The sequence below is a fragment of the Anser cygnoides genome, chromosome 14 (assembly GCF_040182565.1).
Source record: "Anser cygnoides isolate HZ-2024a breed goose chromosome 14, Taihu_goose_T2T_genome, whole genome shotgun sequence".
Lineage (NCBI taxonomy): Eukaryota > Metazoa > Chordata > Aves > Anseriformes > Anatidae > Anser > Anser cygnoides.
In genome coordinates, this window is record NC_089886.1 from 14,146,440 (window position 1) to 14,172,614 (window position 26,175).

The 26,175-nt window shown below is 44.9% G+C and overlaps 1 protein-coding gene and 1 long non-coding RNA gene across 2 annotated transcripts; both read right to left on the reverse strand.

Moving 5' to 3' along the window:
- Nucleotides 1–3,159: 3,159 nt before the first annotated feature.
- NPM1 (nucleophosmin 1) lies at nt 3,160–15,739 on the reverse strand. The gene is made up of 11 exons (XM_048064752.2): nt 15,582–15,739; nt 14,949–15,028; nt 12,161–12,280; nt 11,253–11,346; nt 10,299–10,402; nt 9,877–9,938; nt 9,436–9,490; nt 8,106–8,195; nt 7,074–7,175; nt 4,474–4,548; nt 3,160–3,516 (listed from the first exon to the last, which is right to left on the reverse strand). The coding sequence occupies exons 1-11, from the start codon at nt 15,643–15,645 to the stop codon at nt 3,478–3,480; spliced, it is 885 nt and encodes a 294-aa protein (XP_047920709.1). The 5' UTR covers nt 15,646–15,739; the 3' UTR covers nt 3,160–3,477.
- A 3,041-nt stretch (nt 15,740–18,780) lies between these two features.
- LOC106034312 (uncharacterized) lies at nt 18,781–23,090 on the reverse strand. The gene is made up of 4 exons (XR_007163634.2): nt 22,625–23,090; nt 22,145–22,246; nt 20,997–21,637; nt 18,781–19,833 (listed from the first exon to the last, which is right to left on the reverse strand). It is a non-coding gene; the product is annotated as an uncharacterized lncRNA (long non-coding RNA).
- Nucleotides 23,091–26,175: the final 3,085 nt, after the last annotated feature.

The window sequence follows — 26,175 nt, forward strand, 5'->3', positions numbered from 1 at the left end:
AAGGAGCCCAGAACCACCACCCATCCTGGCCCTGCTTTCCATTACCTCAGCCCACACACGCTCCCTTCCACCCTCCTGCCAGCCATGCTGGGGCTGTGCTTCTCCAAAGGCTCCAAAGTGCTGCTAAGCACAGGTGAAGCAGCCGAGGCCCACGCTTGTCTTAGGCTCCGAGATGTCCTAATCGTACGGGAGCAGCAAACAGAGCCCCAAGGCAGAGTTAAGGAAGCCACAAGCACTTTTCTTGAGCACAGGAAAGAAGACACAGACCAAGGCCTCCTGAAGCTGAGAAAGGCTGTTTCACTGCAGGACCTTTTATCACCTCCTCAGAAATGAGATGTCCAGACTCAAGGCAGCAGACCTGGAGACAAAACACGTATCAGGAGCAGCTGAGGCTGCAGCCAACACCATGCAGCAGAGGTTGAGGAGCAGCCACCTGAAGAAGCATCGACCCCACAGTAAAGGCAGAGCACGTTGCTTTGCCATGGCACATGAGAACGCCTGTGCTTGCATCACCACTCTTTACTCTTTCTCTACCTCTGTGCTCTCAAATAAGCCGTCCTCAAGGACCAGAACCATACAGGCTTTTGTAGTCTCCAACATTGGATGCAACTATTTCTGACGAAACATTCCATTTTTATTGCAGTCATGCCATTAACATGTTCAAGGGAAACACTCTGCAGAAAGTCAAGAACAATACTTAACAATACTTCAGCAACCCATCTACTATTTGGTATCTTCTCTTCAAATCTAAGCTTAAACGGATTTTTTAATTCAACCTTTTAGGCTCCAGTCAAAAGAACTTTAATTGAAAGAACTGGCAGCTGCCTGTGAAATCCTACCTGGAGGACACAGCTGCACAGCCCAGGAAGCCCACAGCAGTCATCAGCCGGCCAGTCCCAACAGGACTGAAGCATTTGGAGACGTGACTGGCAGGAGCAGGCAGAGCCTGGCCCTGGGAGGGCTGAGGCAGTGCCACGCAGCACGGAGCCAGGCAGGGAGCAGGCAGCAGAGAGCCACCAACTGCTCCTCGCAGCTGGAGCTGCAAGACCGTAAATTGACAGAGTAAGCCAACTAGCTGGAGCTAATTAAAGTTATCATTTTCATGCCACGATGTAGATGCCTCTAAGATGCCTCATGATGCGTAATGGCAGCCTGACAAAGATGTGGTTTTACATACTTTAAGAACACATTTTCTCACTAGAACTGCCCGTATAGGCTCCATCTTCCCCCTACAATCCTCGTGCCAAACATGGCTGCACCCCACTGTCCTGCTTTGGTCAGTGACCTGCAGGCAGAAAACACCCTGGCTTTTCTTAAACATTTAATATTCAGAATATTTTATTGGCTGGATAACTTCTTGCTAAAATTACTGTACAATTTTCATATGTTTCAGCCAAAATTGAGGGCAATTTTGCTTAAATGAGCCTGTCCGTGCCATTAGCTCTATTTCACTAGGGAAATTTGCGCTCACTTGTGCATATGACATCATCTATTGACATAACCCCACCAAAAGAGGCATTTCAAATGCTCATGCTCTGCCATTTCACATGCTGCAATTATAGTCAAGCTTAAATGCATCTTTGACACTAGACTTGCACTGTGGTTTAGCTTCCCTACCATGCACAGTGCTTGGCTTCATTTTTCCCAAAGGAAGCGTTTGCTTCCAGACAGTTGCATCTGCTTCCATCACACCCAGAATCTCCACTATAGAAATGAGTTTTTGTAATAGCAAACTAAACGTTTTCATGGACAATTTTACAAATTAAACGATATATTCTGCTTCTAGAACAACTTGAACACCCTGTAAGAGATCCCATGCCCAGCTAGCACAACCCAACATTTTGTTTCAACCATGTGGTACAAAGGCAACCTCTGTAGGACCCCAACTGTTCAAGTCCTTCAGGCAGAAAAAATCCTCAACCTGCTAAGACCTGCTTTAATGCCTTTCAGTTCTCAAATATAAGATTTCTGCTGGGAAAAATAAGAAGTTGCATTAATTCTCACACATAGCAAGGATTAAATCAAGCTTAATAGTTACAACTGTTTGTTTATTAAGTATCATTTAGATCTTCATACCATTACTGCAGTTACTACAGAGATAAAGCATTCAAGCACCTGAAGCAATACAGCATTTAGACACAAGCTTTGAGGACAAGTTCACAATGCCAGGCGTATCATCCATGCTTTCCTTCCTCCCTTCACGCAGAAGTACCTTTATACCTTGGCATTTCTACTTTGTATGACAGTAAGAACGCCCAACAAATAATTTTAAATCAACCTCATAGTATCCTTCGGATCAAAACCAAAAATACCAAGTAAGGCTCCATTTTGCTATCTCAGCCACTTTAAAGGATGTTTCCTGCTTAGAAAGTTTCATCATGATGTTTACTCTGAGAATTATTTTCCCCCAAAGGCCAGTGTTAGAAGTTGTACTGAAATTGCCCCACTTAAACTGAAGAATTAAGCTTGAACATGGACAGCCATTATCCGGAGTACCTCGGAAAATGATCTGAGTGGTAACTGATGCAGCCTACCTGCCCATCTGAGCTTTTGGGATTTGCAGTCTTCAAAGACTGGAGATTAGCCCTCCCCATTCCCAGGAATTTATCCACTGGTCACTGATCTCCCTCAGTGTGAGTTCTCTAGGCACACCCTGCAGCACTGAAGCTTTCTCCTCCACAAAACCCTTACCCCAGTCATTAAGTGAGACAACCTCAGAGACTGTAGCCCCTCAGAGGAACAGCACTGCCAGCAATTCCCAAATCAAAAGCATTACATTTTACAAGAGGAATCACAAGCCCTACAAATTTAGTTGTTAGAGAAAAACCATAAACCAAAGAGCAATGAAGCAGGTCAGAAACTGAGATGCAGGAAGGGCTGTTTTATGCAATTATATAATTAGTGGTCACTTCCAGACAAGAATAAAGTCCCGCTTACCACCTAGTCTTCTCACCAAGCCGAATGCTCAGTAGCTGTAAAACTCATGCAATTGGGATAGTTGTTTTTGAAGTTGACAACATTGATGACAAAGTTGACTGATGCGTACTTGCTAAAGAGAAGTAGCTAAAATACTTCGTAGTTCCTACAAGAACTTTAAAACCCTGTTATCTTCCGCACTGAGTATGCAGACTACCCCAACCCATAAAAAAGAAACGATAGTACTTTATTAAAATACTAAATTTTATTTTTTTTCCACGTACATTTAGTCTTTCCACCATTTCCATTTGTCTGACCACCACCACCACCATGCCTTATCAAAACATTCCATACATACTTAAAACGAAGCTGAGGGTGGAGTCCCATCTTTAAAAACTAAACAGGCATTTTGGACAACACATTCTTGGCAAGGTTATCTGGATGACATTTATCAGACACTGTAGGGAAAGCTCTTTCAGCATTTGTAAAAAGGACAGCCAAATAATGGTTACAGAAGTAAGACTGCAGATTTTAATGAACTGTTTAAACTGTTTTCTTTTCTTACAGAGTCTGTCTCCACTGCCAGAGAGCTTGAATGACCTGGAAGCGTACACAAAAAAGTTAGTAATTGAAATCTATTTTTATTATTTTCAGTTTACTATCTCCACTTACTCTATAAAATACTAACATTAAATTACAAAAAAAAAGCATTTATTTCAGAGAAAATTATGTTGAAAGCAACACACTAGCTCCTTCTGCTAAAAGACTGTTATTCACTCAGTTGCAATAGTAAGAATTCAGTGAAGGTAAGAGGATGGGTGTGGACCAGCTAGGCAAATATTGGCTGAACTCTGCCTACCCTGGCTCATGTCAGACCAACTCCAGTAGCTGAGGCTAACTGCTTTTAAACATTCTTTCGAGAACCTATCAATTTGTCTATCAGACAAGTTTACTCTGAACCACTGAAGGAAGCAGGAAAGCATAAGGAATTCTGTCACTGGAAGAAAGTCTTGACTTACAGGAATTTTGATAGGGAAATCTAAGACACATTTTAACCTAGTACATGTTGAGTAATAACTAATTCAGAAACTTGCTTCCTGATACCACCTTTTGGCTTGCCCTCTTACAAGAGTTCAGTTGACTTTGGGAGAAAACGCAGCAAGAAAGCCATAATATCAATTGCAAAACAGTTCCCCCTCCCAGACACCCTCCCCAACAAAAGGCTGAACAGCAGACTGGCCTAGGTGGCCAACTTCAGCAGCAAGGAAAACCACAGCTCATTTCCTTAGCCAATATGGTGCCAAAAGGAAAATTCTGTGGGTTTAGTAAGCAAGAGATAATTTACCAACCATATAAAAGCTGGAAAAATGTAATAAAATATTAGCTTTCTCATCTTAGCCAACTAAACCCTTAAAACCGTTCCCATTTATTTAATTTGAAGTATTGTTAGTGGTTTGTAACCCTTTGAAACAGTCCAAAGCTTGTAAAGATTAAGAAGTGGAAAAGTCAGGTTATAAAAGTTTTTGGATTTTATCAAGTTTCAATAAATTTAGTTACCTTCTGGTCCTCCGTCCTGAAACAATTCTTAACATAGTTGGCGAATTTGGGTTCCAGCTTAGGAAGGGAAGAACCCTATTTTGAAAAAAATAAACTTTAGCGTATGCAGGCCATTTCATCATTCCAACAAACAACTCCGACAAAGCTTAAATCCTTTGCAATACAAGTGGAATTTTACCAAACTCCACTTGCAACATCCAAAACCAATCAAACCATTTTTTAAAAGCTTGCTTTTCTACAGTACCCAGGTATTTCTCAAAGCAGCATGTGCCTACACACTGAAATGCCCGTACAAGCATCGTTGCTCATGCTCCAAAACACAACAGCAAGCTGGTTGTAGTCAACATTCCTGTGCTTTTCAGATCAACTAGAACTAATTCCACATTTAAGGATTCCTACTGCAGGGTGCAACTTGCAACACATATCTGCTTTAGCTCTTCTCCGAAGCAAAAATTTAAGTCATCTCCTACCTACATTCCCTCCACCAAACCCCTTAAGTCTCATTCTGATACAACAGTTCTAAGAATTTAATGAACTATTTGAGACATTTTCTTTTCACCTCTGAAACTGTATGTACTCAAACATACAAAACAGATTGAGTAACTCATGATCTAGGTTCATCCTTACACCTCCCATCTCCAGGGAAGATACAGCACAGCGTAAGTATCTTCTCACATGCCTCATGAGCAATTCTTCAGGTACATCAGTTCAAGTATCTAGCTAACTATGACAGTACACTTAGCAGGTTGCAGAAGATGGCAATTTTATGTTCAAGGGATACAAAGCTACTCTAAGATTATGTGAAAATGAGATACTACAAACAAAAAGCTTGTATTTGGACAAAGGCTTACCTACCAAGTACTGACACTTTTCTATTAGCTTGCTGATATCTACTTACTGGAGCAGACCCCCTGAATTAAATTAATAAAAGCTATTTTTGAAGCTGTTAACTTGCTGGCTGTTACAGCAAAAAGCCACACAAACCTTTTGCCTTACTACGGCCAACTAACAGCATCTTGGAAAGCCTTAAAGCTGCCTGCTATTGCTTCTATGGTATTTGTGCCTACACAACACTTCCCAGTAAAAACTTTTCAGCAATGAGAAGTGTAACCTACAGCCACCTGCCAGTTAACTTGTGTATACCCTTCCTTCCAAAGGGACACCTCTGCCTACCGTGAATAGCTAAGCCCCTTCTGCCTACACTGCAGAAACACTGATCATTGCTCCTCCGTGAGTCATGCACGAAAACCACCCTAACGCCCATCTGATCCAAGAGGTTAGTTTGACCTAGCAGAATGATACCATCCATCACCATCAGGTTCACAATTTAGGGATAGGCACTTCTATCCCAATTAAGTGTCATATATCAGTCGTTGCTTAAATGTCATACATCAGTGTCGTCATATATCACTCTGCACCTACTATATACACCTAAACCCTTGCAGGACAAAACTGCCTTAGAGCTTTAAGAATCTAAACCCAAGATAAAGCTAATGCTTCCACGATCAGAGGGCTGAAGCACCTCTCCTCTGAAGACGGGCTGAGAGAGCTGGAGCTGTTTGGCCAGGAGAAGAGAAGGCTCCAGGGAGACCTTACAGCGGCATTCCAGTGCCTGAAGGGGGCTATAGGAAAGCTGGGGAGCAACTCTTTGTCAGGGAGTCTAGTGACAGGACAAGATGTAATGGCTTTAACCAAGAGTGTAGATTTAGATGAGCTATTAGGAAGAAACTCTTTACGCTCAGAGGGTGATGAGGCACTGGAACAAGGTTGCCCAGAAAAGCTGTGGATGCCCCAGGCCAGGTTGGATGAAGATGTCCCTGCCCATGGCAGGGGTGTTGGAACTGGCTGATCTTTAGGGTACCTGACAACCAAAACCATTCTGTGATTCTAATTCTTTAGATGACTTGAACGCCTGCATAAGGAAAAAACAGTTCTTCTCAGACCAAACTAAAACCAGAACTCTTTGTAGCACTGACATCAGCACAGGCTTTAGCTTTGTCCAAAAAATAAATTTCCAGCAAAGAGTTTGGATCAGTCACATGCTCTTTCTGCAATTCTCAGTCAATGAAGAAAAAACACAACAGTAGCACAGTGTACATGTCAGATCCCCACTGCCACCTATTCTGCAGTAAGGCTTTGTTTGTCCTGTACTGCACACCTAGACAGCACACATATCCAAATTTGGCTAATGAGGAAAGAATTGCTATTACCCTCTACACTTTTACTCAGCCAACCTACGGACAGAGCACTTCTACTAAAATGCAGTTCTTTTAATCACAAGCACCTATCTCCCCCTTCTGGAAGTTACAAAGCCTTACAGGCTGCACAGTTTAGTCATGTCATCCCCCCCATCACCAGAAACTAGGACAGTTCGCTAACTTCACCTACTGGTAGAATAACAATTTGTTATTTGTTCCTTTCCTTGTGAGTACCAATGCTCATCTTTGTCCTAAGTGAGTTTTCATTTCTGAGCTTCAACATCAATATACTCTGCTAACAAGATTGCAAGCAGTGACACGCAAACATTTCTTAATGACATTCTTCTGCTGCTCAAGTATTATAAGTAAAGCTGACAAAACCTGAAGTTTTAGAAAACTCACCTTGTCTATGGAGGCTTGCATTTTTGCTTTAATCTCCTCTAACGACAGAGGGACTTTTGGTGTTTTTGGAGTTAGAGATTTATCTTTCTTGGAATCTGGAGTCTGAAAGGTATTGTTAGAAAATTGCTTATTAAGCTGCTTAGTACACAAAATCAATTTTTCTGAAAACAAAAATCTTAATTTATTTTTAATACAAGAACTAGCTATCACAGACATTTCAGATTGTTTTCAACAAGTCACAGAAAAAGTTGTGTTTCCAAAACATTCCTCAAAGAAAATGTAAAGTATGCTAAGTTAGGAATTTAACTGCAGTTATCATCTTATGCTTCTGGGCACACATCAACACAGCTGTTTCTCCCAACACAAATGAAACTGAAAACAGGCCAAACATTCAGTGATTTCAGGTTTGCTCCACAACTGCAGCCAGATTCGATTCATACTTTAAAAAAGGTACATAGCCACAGTGCTTTCCAGGTGCTATGCTGCTGTCCATCCCGTACTAATTTCTGTACTGACCTTCCCTGTAAAGTTATTTGAGTACACACAGGAAGGAAAAGCTGCATAAGGAAGCTTGACAACTACAGAACTGAAGAAAACTTTCAGCTCTCACATGGATCAGTTTCCGAACCTAAGATATTATTAAGCCACAAAAGCAGCACTGCTGGGACAAGGTAGGCAGCAAACTAGAACCAAAAGTGAGACTCCTTAATAGCAAGGGTCTCCTGTTGTACTGCAGCTGAGCATTGGAGCAACACTCTTGTAGGAGTATGTACCCCAAAAAATATACACTAGCCATTTAAACAATTGGATTGCTAACATTCATGAGGGACAGCACAGCTGATTACAAGCATCAGCTGTTGTAGTTGTATAGGCAGTTTTACTGAAGAGTTTCACAAGGCAACACAATGCAATGAAGCAACAGCATGGTTCCTATTCATTCAAAAACTTAGGATTAGTACATTTTGTTTCTGGTAAGCAAGGAAACCAGCTTCCACAGTAGAACAAGCATTTGACTCATTTGCCTTCACTCACTTTTGTTTTGGATGCTGGTGTGGACGGCTTAGAGTCTTTTCCATTTTGCTTTGCTTTCTGCATATTTTTTCCTGAAGGCTCACGGACAGGCTGAAAAGAAAGCATTTAAGCTTATTTGTCACGAAAAACTGCTGTTATGCTTGTTAACATAATACTAAAGACTCTATGACAAACACATACTATTTACATACTATTTAACCTCAAGCAAAAAGGCACCCTTGTTTCCACTGCAGTATGATCAGTGCCTCCTACTTGAGCATAAACAGCTTACGCAACAGAACTCAAGTGACAAACCGCTGGTCCAACACAATACAGAACATAGTCAAGGCAATTTTGTTATGATGCCATACAACTATGTGGGACTTCATTTTCCATACATTTATATAATTATCTAAGGGGGTATGTAAGACCATAGAGTTTTCTGGGCAGAGATGGTGCAAGGCTTGAGTCCTTTTTTTTTTTTTTTTAAATAAATTCTAGATGTCACTGCAAGCCTAAGATCTGACCAGCACTACTTGTTATTTGTAACACAATCATTAGCTCTTCTCTGGTATGTTATACAGAAATCTTGTCCAGGATGTGCAAAGGCAATGCCATACACGGATTTAAGAATGGGATTCTTGTACTCCTATATAATCAAGGGACCATTTCCTTCAGTCACGCTAGACTTGATTATATAGCCGGAAACTTGCAGTCAAACACAATCTTCAGACCTTAAGCTACCCTGCACTATTACCTAAAGAAATTCATCAGGAGAAAGAAGCATTTAGTGAAATAAAACATTAAATGTTTGTTTCTAAGAATGTCAATATGCAAATGTAAGTCTTAAAAAAAATTACCATCTTTCAACTCCACAACTGCCAAATTGTCTTACTTTGTTTTACCACCAGATGGCACTCAAGGGCTGATGTAATTTCACATTCAAGCACTGGGCTGCCTGAAGCAAGTCTTTTCCTATAGGCTCACAACAGCTCAGAACTTTTTTTAATTGAGAAAAAGTCACTAAGACCTTTCTCACAGCATGCAGGACTAATTGAAATGGCAAAGCACAATCCACATGTATCAACAGGGTTTTATACATAAAACCACAACAGCCTGACTATTGCACGTGGGTATACACGGACAGTTAAGAAGCACCCAGCCACCCCTCTGTAACAAAGTAAGAAATCAGATGCCTATTCACATCAAATTCCTAAGACTTAATTAACACCTATTAAAAAGGTGCGAGTACGTGTCCCTCCTGTCCGGATGAACTGTCCATCTGGCATTAGCACATAAAGAGGAGTCACTACGTCTACATTCAACAGATACACACAAACATGCCACTTACTTTCTTCATTGGTGTTTTGATCTCTTCCTCATCATCATCCAAGTCGTCCTCATCACTAGAATTAGAAAGTGGTCACTCACCATAACTTGTTTTAACACGTGACAAGGTGTTAGGCCAAATAATCTTTGTCCTGTTCAAGTATTTAAAGGTACTCCCTTTGTTTTAGTACTCAATGTGTGAATCTTAGGACTTTGCAGTAGTACTAAAGAAATTCTAAATTTACTCGAAGTTACTGAGCAAGGTTAAACGAAGTTTCCGAACCCAGTATTACATATTTGAATAACACTGATTCAGGTTACATTGTGGAGATAAATTTGAGCTCATTTTTGGTAGCTAAGACCAAGAAGTAGCTTCCTCACTTAACATCTAGTTATGTCACTCAACTCATTCTTAAAGATATCCCTGTATTTCAAAATACATGATCAAAACAAATATACGTACTCATCCTCCTCATCATCATCTTCATCATCATCTTCATCATCTTCTGATAGTTTTGCTTTTTTCTTAAAAAAAAAAAAGGATTTTAAGGATTTACATTACAGTGTTTCAACAGAAGTTCAAACTCTTGCAGCACACTAGTGTTTATTCCAAAACCTGCACATATCGAGTTACTTCAGTGGTCAAAGTTTCTGCAGAAGTAGCCTTCATATTAGCCTATTCAGCAAAGCTTTGAAAACAATCTGTGGCTAATACATCCTGTAACTTAATACTTCTCAAGATCTAAGTGCAAAATAACCGCGCCCCCCAGAAATGTCAGACCATCTATTAAGTAAATCACTGCAAATAATCTAACCACTCACTCCTAGGCAGAATAAATACCAAACCGAAAGAAAATTTTGCAGACCAACAAATTAGAAGTATACCTGTGGTGTTTTAGCTCCTCCTCCACTTGCTGGTCTCTTTGTTGAGGCATTCACAATTTTTGTATCTTCCTCCTCATCCTCTGATTCTGGTTCTTCCTCTAATGCTGATAAAATGATGGCAACATGTAAAATACCCACCTCATTTAACAATAGCAAAAACAAGATTACTAGTAGAACAGATTATCACCCACAACTAAGTAAGGCCTTCTTGGGATGCTGGAAACAATTGAGCAAGCTTCCCATCAGCACTAACCACTAAGGCCAGAAGCTTTTCCAGCTGACTGGGTGCAGATAGTACTACACCAAAATCCAAGAATGGATAAAAGATACCCATATGCTGCAACACTCATCTCAAAAAAAGCCATAGGACGGTAAGAGCAAGTACTTCTCCATATCCAGGACATATTTAAGAATTTCTAGAAAGATCAGTTTCAAGACAGTTCTATAAAGCAAAAGGCTTGGTTTACCCTTTACTGGAAAAAAAAACAGAAATAATTCACAGAGAGCCTTCTCAAACTCTAAGTAAAGGAGAAAGCTCCCATATGGGGAACAGCAGCGCCCATTTTTAAGGGGAGCAATTAGAACCCGAATTGAGAGGCTGACAAACTCCCCTTATCCATACAAAAAGGAGGCAAGAAAGTATATAGAAGCATTTCTCTGAACTCCTTTGCCCTCAGTTACTTCAGGCTTCTGAAGACAGTCAATGCATTGCTCGAGATACCAGATACACCTCTGAAGTTCTGGTGGTGCTGACAGTAAGGTCCCAGGGCTCTGCCCCAATGCAATTCAGGCTCAAGCATGGGAACTTTCCAACAGCAATGCCTTATGCACATGACACCGCTACAACATAGCATGCTGACAAGCTGTAACATGCATGTTGAACATGTAGAAAGCCTTTGTTTTGCAAATTAATAAACACTAGTTTTGAAGATTAGCAACCAGAACAATACATACCTACAAGATGTTGACCGCTGACATAAACAGGCCCGGAACCACATTTCAACCTCAAGGTGACTGGTGGCGTGATCTCAAAGCCACCTAGTGAAACCTAGGTAAACAAAAAAAGCATTACCTATGGAAGGCGAGGTGTGTGTAACAGGCAATCCATTCAAACAAAACCAGCAGCACCAACATCTGGAGATTCCAATGGTAATACAGCAATTACAAGTTTCAAACTGGCAGAATATTCCAGAAGTGTTGAGTCTAAGTGCCACGACAGGGTTGGATTTACAACAGTCATGGCGTATCATAATTAAATCACGCTTTTCAAAACCAGACCAATCCATGTTTCTGTACATCACTGCAGCAACGATAATTTTAAGATCAACCATCACACCTGTCCCCAGCATTGTGCAGTTCCACTTGCACAACATCAACAACCCCGATTCAAATTACATTCCAGATGGCAAGAATCAAAGGAAGGTGCTTTTAATTCCACAGAAGGTAGCAATCATCTTTACAATCTTATAAGAATTTCTGATCTGAAGGAAAAGGTAGATTTTCTCATCCCAGGCTCCAAGAAAGCAACAGGGACTAGAGATGCACCCACTTGCAAATACATACATTTGTATACACGGAGATGACATGCACAATTAATATAGCTTCTTTAAAAATGCGCAATTTGAACCGAAGTCTATCATCTCCAGGTGACTAGAACAAGTCTGCTAGGTGCAAAAAGATATATATCCATTTAGCTTGTATTCATGGCACGTGCCAAATTTGACACTTCTCTGAACCCACTGACTATGCCTCACTACATCACTTGCAGATCATTGCAATCCAGACAACCTAAACCTTTACTAACTTGTCCTTCTCACCTGAGACCCCATTTGTAACAGACGTTTCCTTGCTCATTTACTTACCGTAGGCTGCACAGACATTTTCAGAGACGCCAGTACTACTTTAATAGGGTTGCCTTCATAGTCCAATGCTTCTGCTTCTACAACGTGTAATTCGTCTTTGGCTCCAGCCCCTAAAGTAACCTGTGAAGCAAAGAACAGTACACATTCTGAGAATCTCAAATACTCAAAGACTCTTAGAGTGCATTCACTGTTCTGTGACTCAAGACTGATGTCTGTGATTCTGAATGCTAATGACTGAGTTGCACTCCTCCCCCAGCCAATAACCTCTTTCCCCATAACACTGGTGCTTACAGGGTGTGATTGCAGACAATTGCTTTGATGAAAACACAGTAAAGCTTTCTGGGGGGTCAGTGCTAAGTCCAGCCAGCACTGGAGCCGGTCCATAGGAAGAAGCACAAATACATGACTAGAGAAAGATAATCAACTACTTTCATTCCCAGAGTATCACAGCCTCAAACCTTACCTTTTTCCTGCCATGTTTCATCTGCCACATCTTTCACCGCATCACCTACACTATGCACTTCAACTCTGAGGAGGAGTTAAGTTTTATATAGCTGCTGAGCTCAATGCTATTTTTTAGGCAGGAGCCTTCTGTATTCATTTATTAAGGACAGAGCTGCTGTCCCAGCATATTTCAAAACTCAAGCTCCTCTATTCCTTACACCAACTACAACAATGTCACGTTCTGAAGACTCAAAATCATAGCTGAAGGGAGGCAAACAAATGACACGACATGGGACATGCCTAAACTTCCATCTTAACCTCTGAGTCAGCATTACGTGCAAGAGCTCTGAAAACCAAGAATTCTCTCAAGTACTACCATTATTCCTGAGACAAGTTAACAAGGCTCTCTCTGTGCCCTTTTCCAATGGGAATGAAAAGAAAGCTTCCCACCCCCCCATAGAAGATGTGGGTGTAGACACTTCAGGCTGACAGGGGCACACTCAAGTTCCCATTCTCTAAGAGCTGTGTTTTAGTCAAGTTATCACGATCCAGAGAAGGCTTATCAGGCTGAAGACTGAGAAATAGGATACAGAAGTCACTAATCCTGGCAAGTTTTGTTACTGTAAATTTGAACAGGGGAAATTGGTGCTCTGATGTCATCTCTCAAATGGGTTAGTACCAAAATGAATCACTCCGCTGGTGGGTTAACCCACCGTGACGAGTTTCATTTAAGAACTTGCCCCCAGCCCCCAGTTACCCTTGCCATTTGCACAGCTCAAGTAATACTGTGGCACCTGTTTGCTTACTGAGTGGCTGGCAAGTAGCTTTTCTTGGGCTTTGCCTTCTGCACTGGAGAGACACACAACTGCAGTAAGTAGGCAATGAAGTGGTGGCCACCCTGCTTTATCTCAGCTTTCATTAATAAAAGCAAACATGTGAATCTGTCCCCATACCACTTTCTACCTCTACATGCATCATCAGTCCCGCTTCCCGTTTCACTTTTACTCTTTTTTCTCCTCACTTTACTGCATCTCCTACCTACATCCCTTGCATGATATGTGTCAGCCCTTGTTCACCTAGTCTGTTATCATGTGCACAGATCACAGGCACAGGGCTCACTAGCTTCATGTTTCATCTCCCAGTAACTTCTTACTCTGCTTGCCATGGTATTTTTTGTTGTCAGATGCTTCTTAGAGCTTCCAAACTTCGTAAGGTATTTCCACTTTGTTGCTTCTTATTTCAACCCCCATAACTCCTGTGGACAATCTCGTCTTTAAAAGACAGGTTTTTGAAGGAGACTTCTTTCCAGACAACCCTAAAAAACTAAGTACTGATGAACATTCAGTCTGGATCATCCTCACTGAAGGATGTACACTCAAATCAGGAGATGCTATCAATAACTTCCCAGACCAGAATCTGTGGACAAAGCCATACAATTAACTGTCACTCTACAATTAACTGTCACTCACACTGACACACTTAATCTGCATTAGGAACCTTCAGGTGTGAGAACTGCCACATGAACTTGCCCTGCCTATACTTTACTAATTATCCTTCCCTCAAAATAAACTTTAAAAGGTTACCAATTAAGTACAAATTAGTCATTGTCAAGGCTGCAATTTTCATAAAATGCAAAGACTGAAGACATGTAATTTACAAGACTAATGTGTAAATGAAAACATTGTAAGCATTGTTTTAAGTTGTGCCTTGGACAAGGCTAGCACCCAAGTCTCCCACAGGAAGCAATTCCCAATTCTAAAGCTCTTCTGGCATCAGGATATATCTTTGTGCTTAAATAAACGATAAAGCACAGAAACACTACAACTCAAACTCCCTGCCTGTTAAGTCGTGGCATCTTGTGCTTACACTAACCATAACAAAACATGCTCAGCCTAGGGCAAAGGCCTTGACATGCTGTGTCTTGCTTGCTGGGGCAGTAAAAGATTTAAGGACACATTATTTGCTGTTTGCAGGAAGGAAAAAAAGCACTAGAGTTTTATCTTGGAAACGTACAGAAAAGCTTTTCAAAATAAAGTTTCCATAGTCTACTGAAGAATGTCCACCTATGATTAAAATAATTCTCCCCTTGTGCTCCTGCAGCATCTGAACTACTACCTTAGATTTGTCAGTGTGTATACTCCAGCCTTTAATGCTTTTCAGCAAACTAACCTACTGTGAATTAATTTTTAAGCTTTATCAGCCTTATATCACTTACTATAAAGCATACAATATCAGTGGACGTTTTTGTTACGCTTATCACAAAAGGGAACGAATTTATATGTTAAACGCACTTCTCACAAGATCACCCACCAGTACTTTAGCTTAAAGAACACATAGTACTTGCCGTTCTCAAAGACAGCTGATGCTCGTTTTCTTCATCATCTACTTTGAACTTGTACTCCTTATCTGCTTTAAGCTCGCAACCTGCGAAGAAACCACCGAGCGATGAGCACGGTGCGATATGAGCACGGTGTGCTATTCACGGGCAGGTACCCGCCGCCCATTACCCCGCATCCCGCCGCTCCAAGGCTCCCCCTCTCCACGGACCGCCCCCCCCACCCCCACCACGTGCGGCGGCGAAGGCCGCGGCCTGGCGCCGAGCACCGACCCGACCCCGGGAGCGCCCCGCGGCAGCCCCGATCCCCCCCGGGGCAGAGCAGCGCAGAGCCTTGCCCCCCCCCCATGTGCTCCCCACGCGCGGCCGGGCCGGGCCGGGCCGGGCGCGGAACAAAGCCGCCACGTGCCCGCCACGTGGGGTGCGCGCGGCGGTGGCGAGCGCGCGCGAGTGGCGGGAACAGCGCCACGCGCCCCCTCCCTCCCCTTACTTCCCCCCCCTCCTCTCCCAGCTCTCCCCTCCCTCACTCTCCTCCCCCACACTGAGGCGCCCCCAGGCCGCGGCCCGCAGCAGGCCCCGCGCGGCCCGGACGAGCGGAGGAGCCCGGCGGCGGAGGGCCGGATCCCGGCGGGCAGCCGTTACCGAAGAGAAAAGTCTGGGGGCGCAGCGGGCCCATGCTCTCCATGTCCATGGCGCTGTCCTCCATCTTGTCGGCCTGCAGGCGGGGGGAGCGGAGCGGAGCGATGCGTGCGGCGCGGCGGGCAGACGCGCACTAAAGGAAGCCGCGCGCCCGCCCCCCTCCCAGATATAGCTCGCGAGATCTCGCGAGAGCCGCGCCGCGGCCACGCCCCCGCCGGGCGATACCGCGCGTGCGCACTCTCGATCCCCGGCCTAACGGTGTTGGGGGGGGGGGGTCGCGAGCGTGGCCGTGGGGCGGCCTCAAAATGGAGGAGGCGCTGAGGGGGTCTGGCGGTCATCGAACAGGGGCTGATGCGGACGGTGGGGAGGCTTCGGCGCTGCAAACTAGATGGTTTAAAGCTAATAAAGATAAATACACCTTACCTGAGCACCCCCCTCTCAAACTCTGAACATACAGCCTCAGAGCACAAGCCCCTCCATTAATTTGAAATGTGTAATTCACATCCATAATATCTGTATTCACATTCATAGAGTAGGAAATTTAATTCTATTACCAAAATGAGAAAAACAAGTGACACAGTGGCAAACTGAGTCTAACCCACCAAAATGCACCATTCACCTTGCTCCCCCACAGAGCTCACCCCCTCTTTCAAAAAGAGTAAATGCAGTTTTACAATATGTTTAGCTTATTTTCTAGAGTGAAGTCTCATATTTTAGTGCAAAACTCAATTAGTTTTCCAAAGATGAGGTTCCTTGAGCCCTGGGTTTACCAGGATACATCCCCCTACAATCCTGTTAACATTAAAGCAGATTGTCTGCTGAGGTTTTGTCAGGTGGATTGCCACAGGCTGACTCAAATACAATAATAGTAAAATTGACTTGTGTGTGAAAACAAGGTAGAGGAATAAATAGTGTGGCTTGCTATGTGAGTGAGGGTGGGGGACTTGCACCCTTGTACAGACATAACACCTTGATGGATGTCACGTCAAAAAAGAGGAGTTTTGCACTTCTTCATTTTGAACCTGGTCTCAGCTCCTGTGGAAGCTCTGTAAGCACTGTGTGCTGCGCACCAGCTCTGTTACTCCAGTGGACACATATGGGGGCACTGCGGGTTAGGGACCACAATCAGCTCTCTGGAAAATACGTTCATGTCAGGAAAAAAAGTAACTGCATCGGGGCAAAGACATTAAGCCAGATGCTGGGCTTGTGCTGGGAACATTGAGGGGCATGGAGACTTGTGCTGTTACAGTGGGTACGGGGCACTGCATTTTGCTTCAGCCCATATTCTGTACTTCCCTTCACACATTCTTTGTTAGAAGCAGTATTTTCCCACCTGCTGTGCCTTTGTTTCCTAACACTGCTCATTCATACCCTACAGTCACATTTTCTATGCAGAACAGTTTTTGCCTCTGGATGTGACAAACCATGAATGCCCATAAGGAAACTGGAGGTCACAATTAAGAGAACATAAGGGATCCTGAGTATGTAATAGCTCATTCTGTGAACCTGGAAATGCAGAACTACCTAAAATACCACAAATCTGGTACAAATAAAAATTAACTAGTAGGTCTGCATGTAAGAAGATCTGCATCTGTTTTCCATTATAATGCTAAATCTAAGAGCTTGATAAAAGACATTAACTTCAAGAGAAAAAGAATAAAGATGGGTGTTTCAAAGCATATGCTTTGCTCCAAGTAAATGTAAGACAAGAGTAGTGTCTAACCTTATCATTTCATTAATTGTCCATTGGCAGATAGATGCCAAACAAAAACTGAGAGGAGTGTGTAGTTTCTTTAAACTGGTAACAAAGCCTGATTGCTCTGGAAGGACCAGAAGTTGTCAGGAGATGGAGGAAGTTTTCAAGGACAGTACAGGCTTTTCTACGTCTCCTAAGCTCCTGCCCCGGTGCTAGACCACAGTAGTCTTCTTCATGATTTTGCAGACAGAACTGCCACACCAAAGATGCCGTGGTGCCACTCCTTTTCCTCTGAGTAACAATTTTTCGGGTAAAGCTTCGATTATCAGCAACCTGAGATTAAAGCCAGGAAGTGAACTCAGAACAAAGAGAACTTCTAGCCCTCATAACTGTGCAGAAAAACTTCAATCTTAGGAGACTCAAGTATCAGAGAGGAAACAAGCAGCCTGCGACCAGCTGAGCTGAGGAAGGCTGGCTTCCTTCGAGTGGGTGTCCATAGCTTGTGTCTGACAAGGTGGCAGCTCCCCCACAAACTTCCTTCATCATCAGAGTACTGAAAATTATTCTGTGTGGTTCCTCTGGTGTCTAAGGATGAGTTCACATTTTTTGGGTGGGCAGGAACCAGGGGAGGCAGGGAAAAAAAGTCTCCTGTCCTCCCCAGCCAGTCTTACACACATGTAACAGTACTTTGAGCCCTCTGCTAAGCATGTCTGAAATTCATCTGCAGTCACTTCTTGGTGTAAGGGCAGAGTGATCACACAAGCAGCATGAACATCCTTTCCAATTTACTGCACTCAAAATCTCCCTAGGACACCAGAGAAGTGTTTCATTTTCTAACTTCTGGCTTTGTTCATTTCTCATGATCTTTAAGAAGCAATTCCTTTGAAGGGTGACCTTTAAAATGTAGGTAAAGAGTGGCAGCTTGGCAGTGCAGGACAGGGAAGATGGGCACAGGGATCTGTGAAGCAGCAGAGGAAGGAAAACCCATTGAGTATGGTGGCCAGCGTCACTGGCAGAACAAAGGCATCGCTAATTGATCAGGCATTTCAGCCAAGGGGAGCTGTACAGATACAGATAAGACATTTGTTTGATTTGGCTCAAAAATAGGAACTAGTATCAAAATCTAAAATGAAGTTTTGGCACAACCCTAATGACAAGCAGACTGGAGTGGGAAGGGGAATTCTACGTGGTCATAGTGAAAGAGGCTGCAGCTGTTTGCACGAACACTTACCTGATGTAAAGCCAATGCGAGTACCTGGCTGCTTGTCAAAACCACTCCACAACTTGCTCCATGCAGCACTCAGCAGCTCACAACACAGGCTGTGCTTGCAGAAGTCCACCCAGTCCTGCCGAAGGGAAGCGGTGCAGCCACAGCATGTTCCTCTTCGTACAGAGTCGCTTTTAATTCAATTACAGTCTTCCATTACCGAGGAAATAAATGTGGGAGGAAACAAAGGACAGACACAGAGAAGCAAAACACGGGTAGCAAGTAGGAGATATATGCTTACTGCATCTCGTTTGGCTCCACCGGGCTTTAGAAGGGCTGTCATATATCATGACATTTATTATTTCTGCCATGTACTAGGATGAGAAGTCCATTACAATATCGATCATTTTACTCTGCTCAACTCTACGCCATCTAATACTCACATAGCTGAAAAAGCTTACAAGTGATTTAGAAATAGCTGCACAGGGAGAACTGAGGAAGAAATCGGAGTCAACATGGTTTCCCTTAATGGAATTCTCTTTTTAGTAAGCTTTTACAAAACTTAGGAAATTGCATTTTAAACATTGTTAAAGCCATAGCACGGTTGCATTCAAGCAATCAGAAGCTACAGACATGATAAAAGTTTTCTATGCAATCTTAATTTACACTCTGCCATGATGATACAACCGTCAGCTCCCTTGCTGACACATAAACCCTCCACAGAGCTCCTCCTCCTTTCAGCGGTCAATAATTCCTAGCCCAGAGAACTCCAAAGGAAATTCTTAAAAGGCATCGAAACACTTACCCCTCCTTGACATCAAAAGGTTTGGCTTTCAAACCTGAAAATCCCTGTGGTTCCAGTGAACCCGGAGTAACTGCAGTAATCAGACCGGGTGGCACAGGGGGAGCGCAAGCAATACCTGGCAGCAGGACATGTTCCAGCACTGCAGCAGCAGTGAGGACAGAGCTGTCCTGTAGCTGCAGATCATCTCGGTGCCTCTCAGCCTTACCTGGCTGTCTTCCTTCTTACCTGCAGTCTTCATTTTACCTCTGAGCCTGCCGTGGGTAGCACCAGAAGTTTTCTTCATCCTCCTTCTTTAATGTACTGTCTGCCGCCCCAGCCCCAGCTTCTCCGGTATCTCATTATTTATGCAGAGCAGCCTGAAGGTTTGCGTCAGAAGATCCTTCAGCTCTGGAGAATGCTGCACTCTGGGACTGAAGCCAAGAGCGGCTGGTGACCAGGTCGGCTTGCTAATGACGGGGTGTGCTGGTGTTGCTCCATCTCTTCTGTGTTCTTACAGAAGCTTTCAAAGGATCCTTCTTACGTAGGGCCCTATTCCAGAGATTCACCCCTATGAGGGAGGAATGACAGACAAGCCAGGATGTCCACGAGGAAGGCTCTCAGGTGGCACAAACTCGCACAGATAGATTACACTGGGTGCTAGCATCACAACAGTAGAACATGAGCTAGGCTGAACTTCCTCCTTATTTATTTCTTTATTAAGTACTCTAAAAGCTGTAACAACAGATGCAGGGTCTAAATATTTGGTATGAATGACCAAGCCTTGAGTATGTGATGATTAGCTCTAATTTAAAAATAACACGTCCAGCACCTAAATTAAGGTCCCTTTAAATAAAAAGACATAAAAACTGTACAGTTCTTTTATTGTGTGTGTACAGCTTAGGCTCAGATATGGCTCTACTCATGCCCAAATGGATGGCATGGCCCTAGGTTTCAGCTGGTAGTTTGTAATACTGAAAAGTAAAAGTTGGATTCTTGGGGTGACTTGGGCCATACCAGCAATATAGAGACCTTCATACGTTCTGGGATCAGGGCTCTGAGTGACACAGAAGCTAGATAGTGGAGTACCTGGGTTAGCGGGGCCACGCTTTGGGGAAGAGTGTTAAAAATCTGCTTTTTCCGTTGAGTTATATGGCCTGATGCAGGGATGAGCAGCAAGAGCTGTCTTTGGTCGCCTGCCTTCGTGCTGGGTATGAGTAAAAGCCACACCTCGAAAGGGAACAACAGAGAAAAGCTGTGTACGGGATACAGTTCAAAAGGACATGGTGCCCTGAACTTTTTCACCAGCTCTTACCAATATTCAGGCCCATCCTTACCAAATAAGACTCTCTGGTCCTGAAACAGAGACACACTGATATTCTATCAACTATTCAGATAAACTGAATTCTAACAACTTTGTACATTGTGCACATCTGCCTGCTTTGCAGCAGCATTTCAGACCCAGGTTGCCACCAGCACTCCCAGCTGCTGTTTCCTGCCCAGGAACCATGACTCCGGGACATGCCTTATGCATGGCTTCTCCACCTGCACTGTCTTTGGGAATTTTTGCCTGGAAAACATTGCCCTTAAAACTTTACGCACTTTGACACTTTCTGTGCCCTGCTAGTCCCAAGGGTGAGACCACCTCCCAGCAGGATATCATTCGCTGCCCTGCACCACTGCTATACCTGCTGCCAGCTCACAACAACCTTCTGCTTGTTAAACCCAACGAACCTGATCCCGCAATGATGTTCTGCATCAGTGCATGAGCTCTCCTGGCTGTCTACAGGCAACCGTGGCTCAGTCACAACCAAAGGCATGGAGACGGGAGATAATACGTGGTACTCCACATAAAGTAGCCTGTTCTGGTGGTCACTTTTCACATGTATTTGTTCTGCGGTCCAGGCTTTAAAATATCCTCCCCCATGCGCTGTTCCTGCAGGCTCTGGAAGGGCAGAGCTAAGGCTGTGAGGTGGGACCACAGCAGACACTCGTCCAATTTCTGAACTTCCCACATTTGATGTAGTTCATTTCTATGGCTTCAGTGTCAGAGCACGAAGGGCAAGTTCATGTGGTGTTTGGGAAGCAGGTGAGATGCTGTCAGTCAGACATAATTTTGGGCAGGTGCTCTGGGTGCAATCTTCAGGAGATGCCATCCTCTGAGCTGTCTGTTCTCATTTCAAGATCAACAGCACCATCTAGTGACCCCAGACCAGCTCCTGATACCTGTCTGCTTCCTCTCCCACATTTCATCTGTTCCTCCAGGTCTCCCAGAAGGGTGTTGTCTGTCTCTTCCTACCCGCAGCATTACAGCTAGAGGTTATTCAGCTGAAGGTCTTGCATGGTGCAGGCTGAGAGCACTCAGCCACAGCCCCCTGAGCAGGAATGAGATGATCCAAATTAACTTGCAGACCAACAAACATCTCTGTGTCATGTACCAGACCCCATCTGGCTCAGTGCAAGCCTTTTCTGCCTTCCTGGGCACAAGTCACAGCTTCTACATTCAAAATAAATCTCTTCAGGGAAATAAATAATCCATCCTTATTCATCCGTTGGTTCTCTGCTGTGCTTGACCTTGCCACATGTTGTTTAAGCCATGTAAAGCAAGGACCTCAAACACACCAATCAAAGGTCATGTTTTGTCCCCAAGTTCACAGTGCGTGTGTACCTGATAATACAGATGTCAAAAGAATCAAAAGCATGGGCAGCTTTATTTCTACTCTCGGCTTACAGCAACAGGCAGCTCCCCATGTCCAGCATGCAATGAGCCCTTCTGCTCCTCTCCCTATCAGCCCCACCACTACCCACCCCCCTAAAAAAAGAAACCCACGGAAAACTTCCAGGATCTGCACACAAACATGGAGAGGCCCCCGTTTCCTTACCATCCCAGCCCCTGCACCACTGCAAGAAACAGGAGATATCATTAAGTCACTGTGTGAGTGCAGGGTACAGCCACATCTTGACTTCTACAGGGAGCAGGTGTCCTGTCAAGAGAAAAAAAGACAAAAGAAAGGACTATTCAACGACAAGAAGCACGGAGACTGAGAAACAACTGTCTGCTGTCTCACCTAACAGAAGAGACAGAAGGGCATAAAACGAAACATGTAGGTGGCAGATTAAAAATAAATAAATAAATAAGGAGGCAGATCTTCACCTAACATGTAGCAGGGCAGAGGAAGTCACTGCCACAGGATGTTGAAGACATGGGAATTTAACATATGTTTGGAGAATGTATGGGAACTGTATGTATACTCATGGGAAAAGAAAACTCATTTGAGGGAGAGTAGACAACAGACTGGATCAAAAAGCCCTTGAACTGCTTGGGAAGATATCCTGGGGAAAATATGACCCCTTTGACTCACATTCGCCTTCAGCCTAATATGCACCACCATGCTGGTTAAAAGACTCAGGTCCAGACTCGAGTTCAGTTCTGAGGCTGACCATGCTCTGCTCAGTGGGTTCCAGGGCGAGCAGCAGAGGCTTAGAATATTTGGGCTGGCCGTGTCCCTCCAGGCGCAGCCACCTGACGCTCCCACACGTGGAAGTCTGTTCGCTTTTCTCCTTCCTTTATGGCAGAGACTCCTACACGCTTGTATGATCACCGAAATGGGAAACCTGCCTCAAAAGAATCTGTCGTTATTGCTGCTGGTGGGAATTTGCAGCAGATAGGTCAAGACGGAAAGGTGGCAAAATATTCACATGGTCATCTTGATGCTCACCTCACGGCTCCCTCACAGAGGGGAAAACTACTTCCCAGAGCAGACACATACAGCGGCAGTTACCCAAGTCCCTTGCCACAAAGGGAAATGGCGTGGCCCTCCCATTTAGTTCTCTGCACTTCCCATACCAGTTGGATACTCCAGTCAAGAACGGTGCAAGCTCGTGTGATCCAGGCTTTTAAAAAGCTGACGAGGGTTTGTCAGTGGTGGGAGTCCCACGGGATGTTAGCTCTCAAAAGAATGGAGAACTTCCTTTCCAAGAAAGAGGATTTCCACCTTGCTCAGGAAATAAATAAATAAAAGACATGATTATTTTTCAGTACTTCTACCAATCTCTTCCAGAATTTGAAAGCCAGAGCACAGATAACAACCCCAAAGCAAGAGCTCCCCTCTGTCTTGTACAGCACTTTTCAGGCCTGGCTCTCTGCTTGCACATTCCTAGCGAGTTGCTGCTGACCTCTTTGCCATCCCTGCTTTGTTTTGTTAACTACAAATGTGACCTGACACAACCAGCCGTACTGCACACATCTGAGCAGCTTCCTGCAGCTGCCAGGTAGGTCCCGTCCATTTCATTCACTTTTGTTGTGGCGCCTTTTAACACTTAATTACCAAGCAGCACTCCTCAGTCACTTTTACTGATCATCTGCCATTTCTGTCACCTCAGCAAGAGCCCAGAATCTCTCCAGCTTCTTTACCAGCGGGGTTTTGAGGTGGGAAGGTCTGTCCCAGGTACATCGTTAATAGCTAGCTGTTGACAGATCAATTAGCCCTTGGCACTCCTGACGTTAGCATCGCCCGCGTGCTGCCCGCTTGCGGGAAGGTTTGTCACTCGCCCATTCCTGCCTAGCAAACACGCCTGGCATGGGGCAGGGACGCCTCCCGTGTGCTCAGGCACTGCTCAGAGCAAGCAGCACGTGGCAGTGCTGGAGCTGAGCAGGAGACCAGGTGGATGAGCTCTGCAGGGGCCACGAGGTCCACAGTGGCATCCCTCTGTCACGGTCATCGTGGCGTCCACCAGCAGGCTGCATCAGCTCCAATCTAAAGGGAAGCAACCACAGCCTACACTCTACGTTAGCTGCAGGGGAGCACACAGCCAGCTGAGGGGTGATGTGCCTCAGTTGTCACCCGCCGCCAGCATCTGAGGTCCCTGCAGAGCCACAGGATCTCTGCTGCTCCTCCCCATAGCGCTGAGGGTGCCTAGCCTCTGCTTCACAGGGGCTCCACAGTTCTCGTTTCATAAGATGCCACATCACGGTAGGCTTATGTTTCCAAAACTAACGGATCTTAAAATAAAAAATAAAAAAATATGTCACTGCATGCAGTGACAAAGGGGGTCACGTTCTCAGCTGATATAAGTGTCCTCAGTGTCACACCCTCATCCTCCAGGTATGTCACATCCACTAAGTCGATGCAGACAGAGCAAAGACTATTTTGTCTCACTTTTTTCTTGTTACTACACGTGAAAGCACAGATGAATTCTGCCACCACATTTGCACGGCGAGGCTCATGGCACCATGCCGAGGTCCCACCACCAAGACCACTGCCCCACTAAGGACCTGTGCTCCAGTTATTGATCTCGTCAGTGACAACACGCGTGCATTTTTGTTGCAGTTTGGGGCCATCGGATGGGCAGGACCTCAGCTAACTGATGGGAAGTCTTGGGGTACTCAAGGTAAGGCCATGGCAGTGCAGTCACCAGGTCAGGACTTGCACTTGGATTTGGAGCCCCCTCAGTGGACCAGGGGTGGGTACACGCCAACTGACACAGGATCGGGTTTGTCTGCGGGGTGAGCGAGCCCGATGCACTGGAGGTGCCTGTGCACCAGAGGGCACTGTGAAATTACATATGCCGAAAGGAAAATTTATCGTACCGGGGCTGGGAAAAGACCTCGGCTGGCAGGAGGAGGGAGTGGGGTCTGAAGCTGTAAACAAGGAGTTTGAACCTTCACGCCACCACGTAAGGATCACTATGAAATATTAAAACTTGTAAATAAGAGACTATACTGAGAAACAGATTGTTTTGCCTTTTTTTTTTTTTTTTTTTTTAAGTCTTAAAACCAGCATCACTCCTTGCAGTGTTTAAGTTTGGGCTTGATTTACCTTTCCTTTATGAAGGTGTAATTTAAGAGCAGCTTTGCAGGGGTCAAAACCATTTAATCAGCATGAAATCTGACTTCAGCGTATCCTGAACTGCTGCGGAGTCTTCCTACACGTCCCTGCAAACCCCGAACTTCACAGTGCCATCGATTTCCTGGAAAGATGTGGAAACACAGGCACGCGAACCTCACAGGGGATTCCTTCGGGTGAAAGCCCCGTGGCCTCCAAGCAGCCCTGAACAACCAAATCCCAAAAGTGCAGGGGCTGCGACACCCGGACCCCGGCTGGCAACGTCGCCGCTAGACGGCACGAGCAGCTCTGCACAGGAGCAGATCAGCCCTGGAAAGCCCGAAACGCTCCCCGGGGACACATCACATCGCCACTCTTGGCTCTGTGGACAGATTTCTCCTCTATCACTGCGAGCGCAGCATCCTTCACCAGCGCTGGCCTGCTTGCTGGTGATCTCCTGCTGGCACCCCAACAACCCAGCCAAGCCAGCACCCCGACCCCAAGGGAGGCGGGCTGCAGGAGCACGCAGAACAGCCCGCTGCAGCTGGTCGAGTCCACGGGGAGCCCGAGGAGGGGACCCGGGAGGTGCAGGCACCTCTGCAAGTCAGTCCGAGGATCCCAGCTCAATAACTGAGAGCCAGATAATAGCATTTGAACACTATCTTCTCCAATTCAATTGTATTGATTTATTGCCTGTCCAATGAAGCTGTGGAGTGTACAAAATGGTTAATCTTATATTTTTTTTTTCCTGCTGTCTTCTCAGAGGAGTGAAGCTGTAAACACTAATCCATGCAAGTGGCGGGGGGGGGGGGGGGGGGGGGGGATATCTGACTTTCAAGGCAGATGCTACAGCTTGCGTGCAAAGCTCATCCCATCTCAGCACGGGGCAGGGGAAGGACACAAGCCCTTCCCTCCCACTGACAAGCTGCTCCATGAGCGCCTGGGGCTTGCTTACAAACCCCACGGGCATCGCCATACTGCCTCAAGCTCCGGGAGCAGGCAGGGCAGGAGATGGGACAAGGCCAGACCCTGCCACGCTCGAGGTTTGCAGGGCATTTTGCAGGACACTGTGGGGTGCAGCAGCAGCA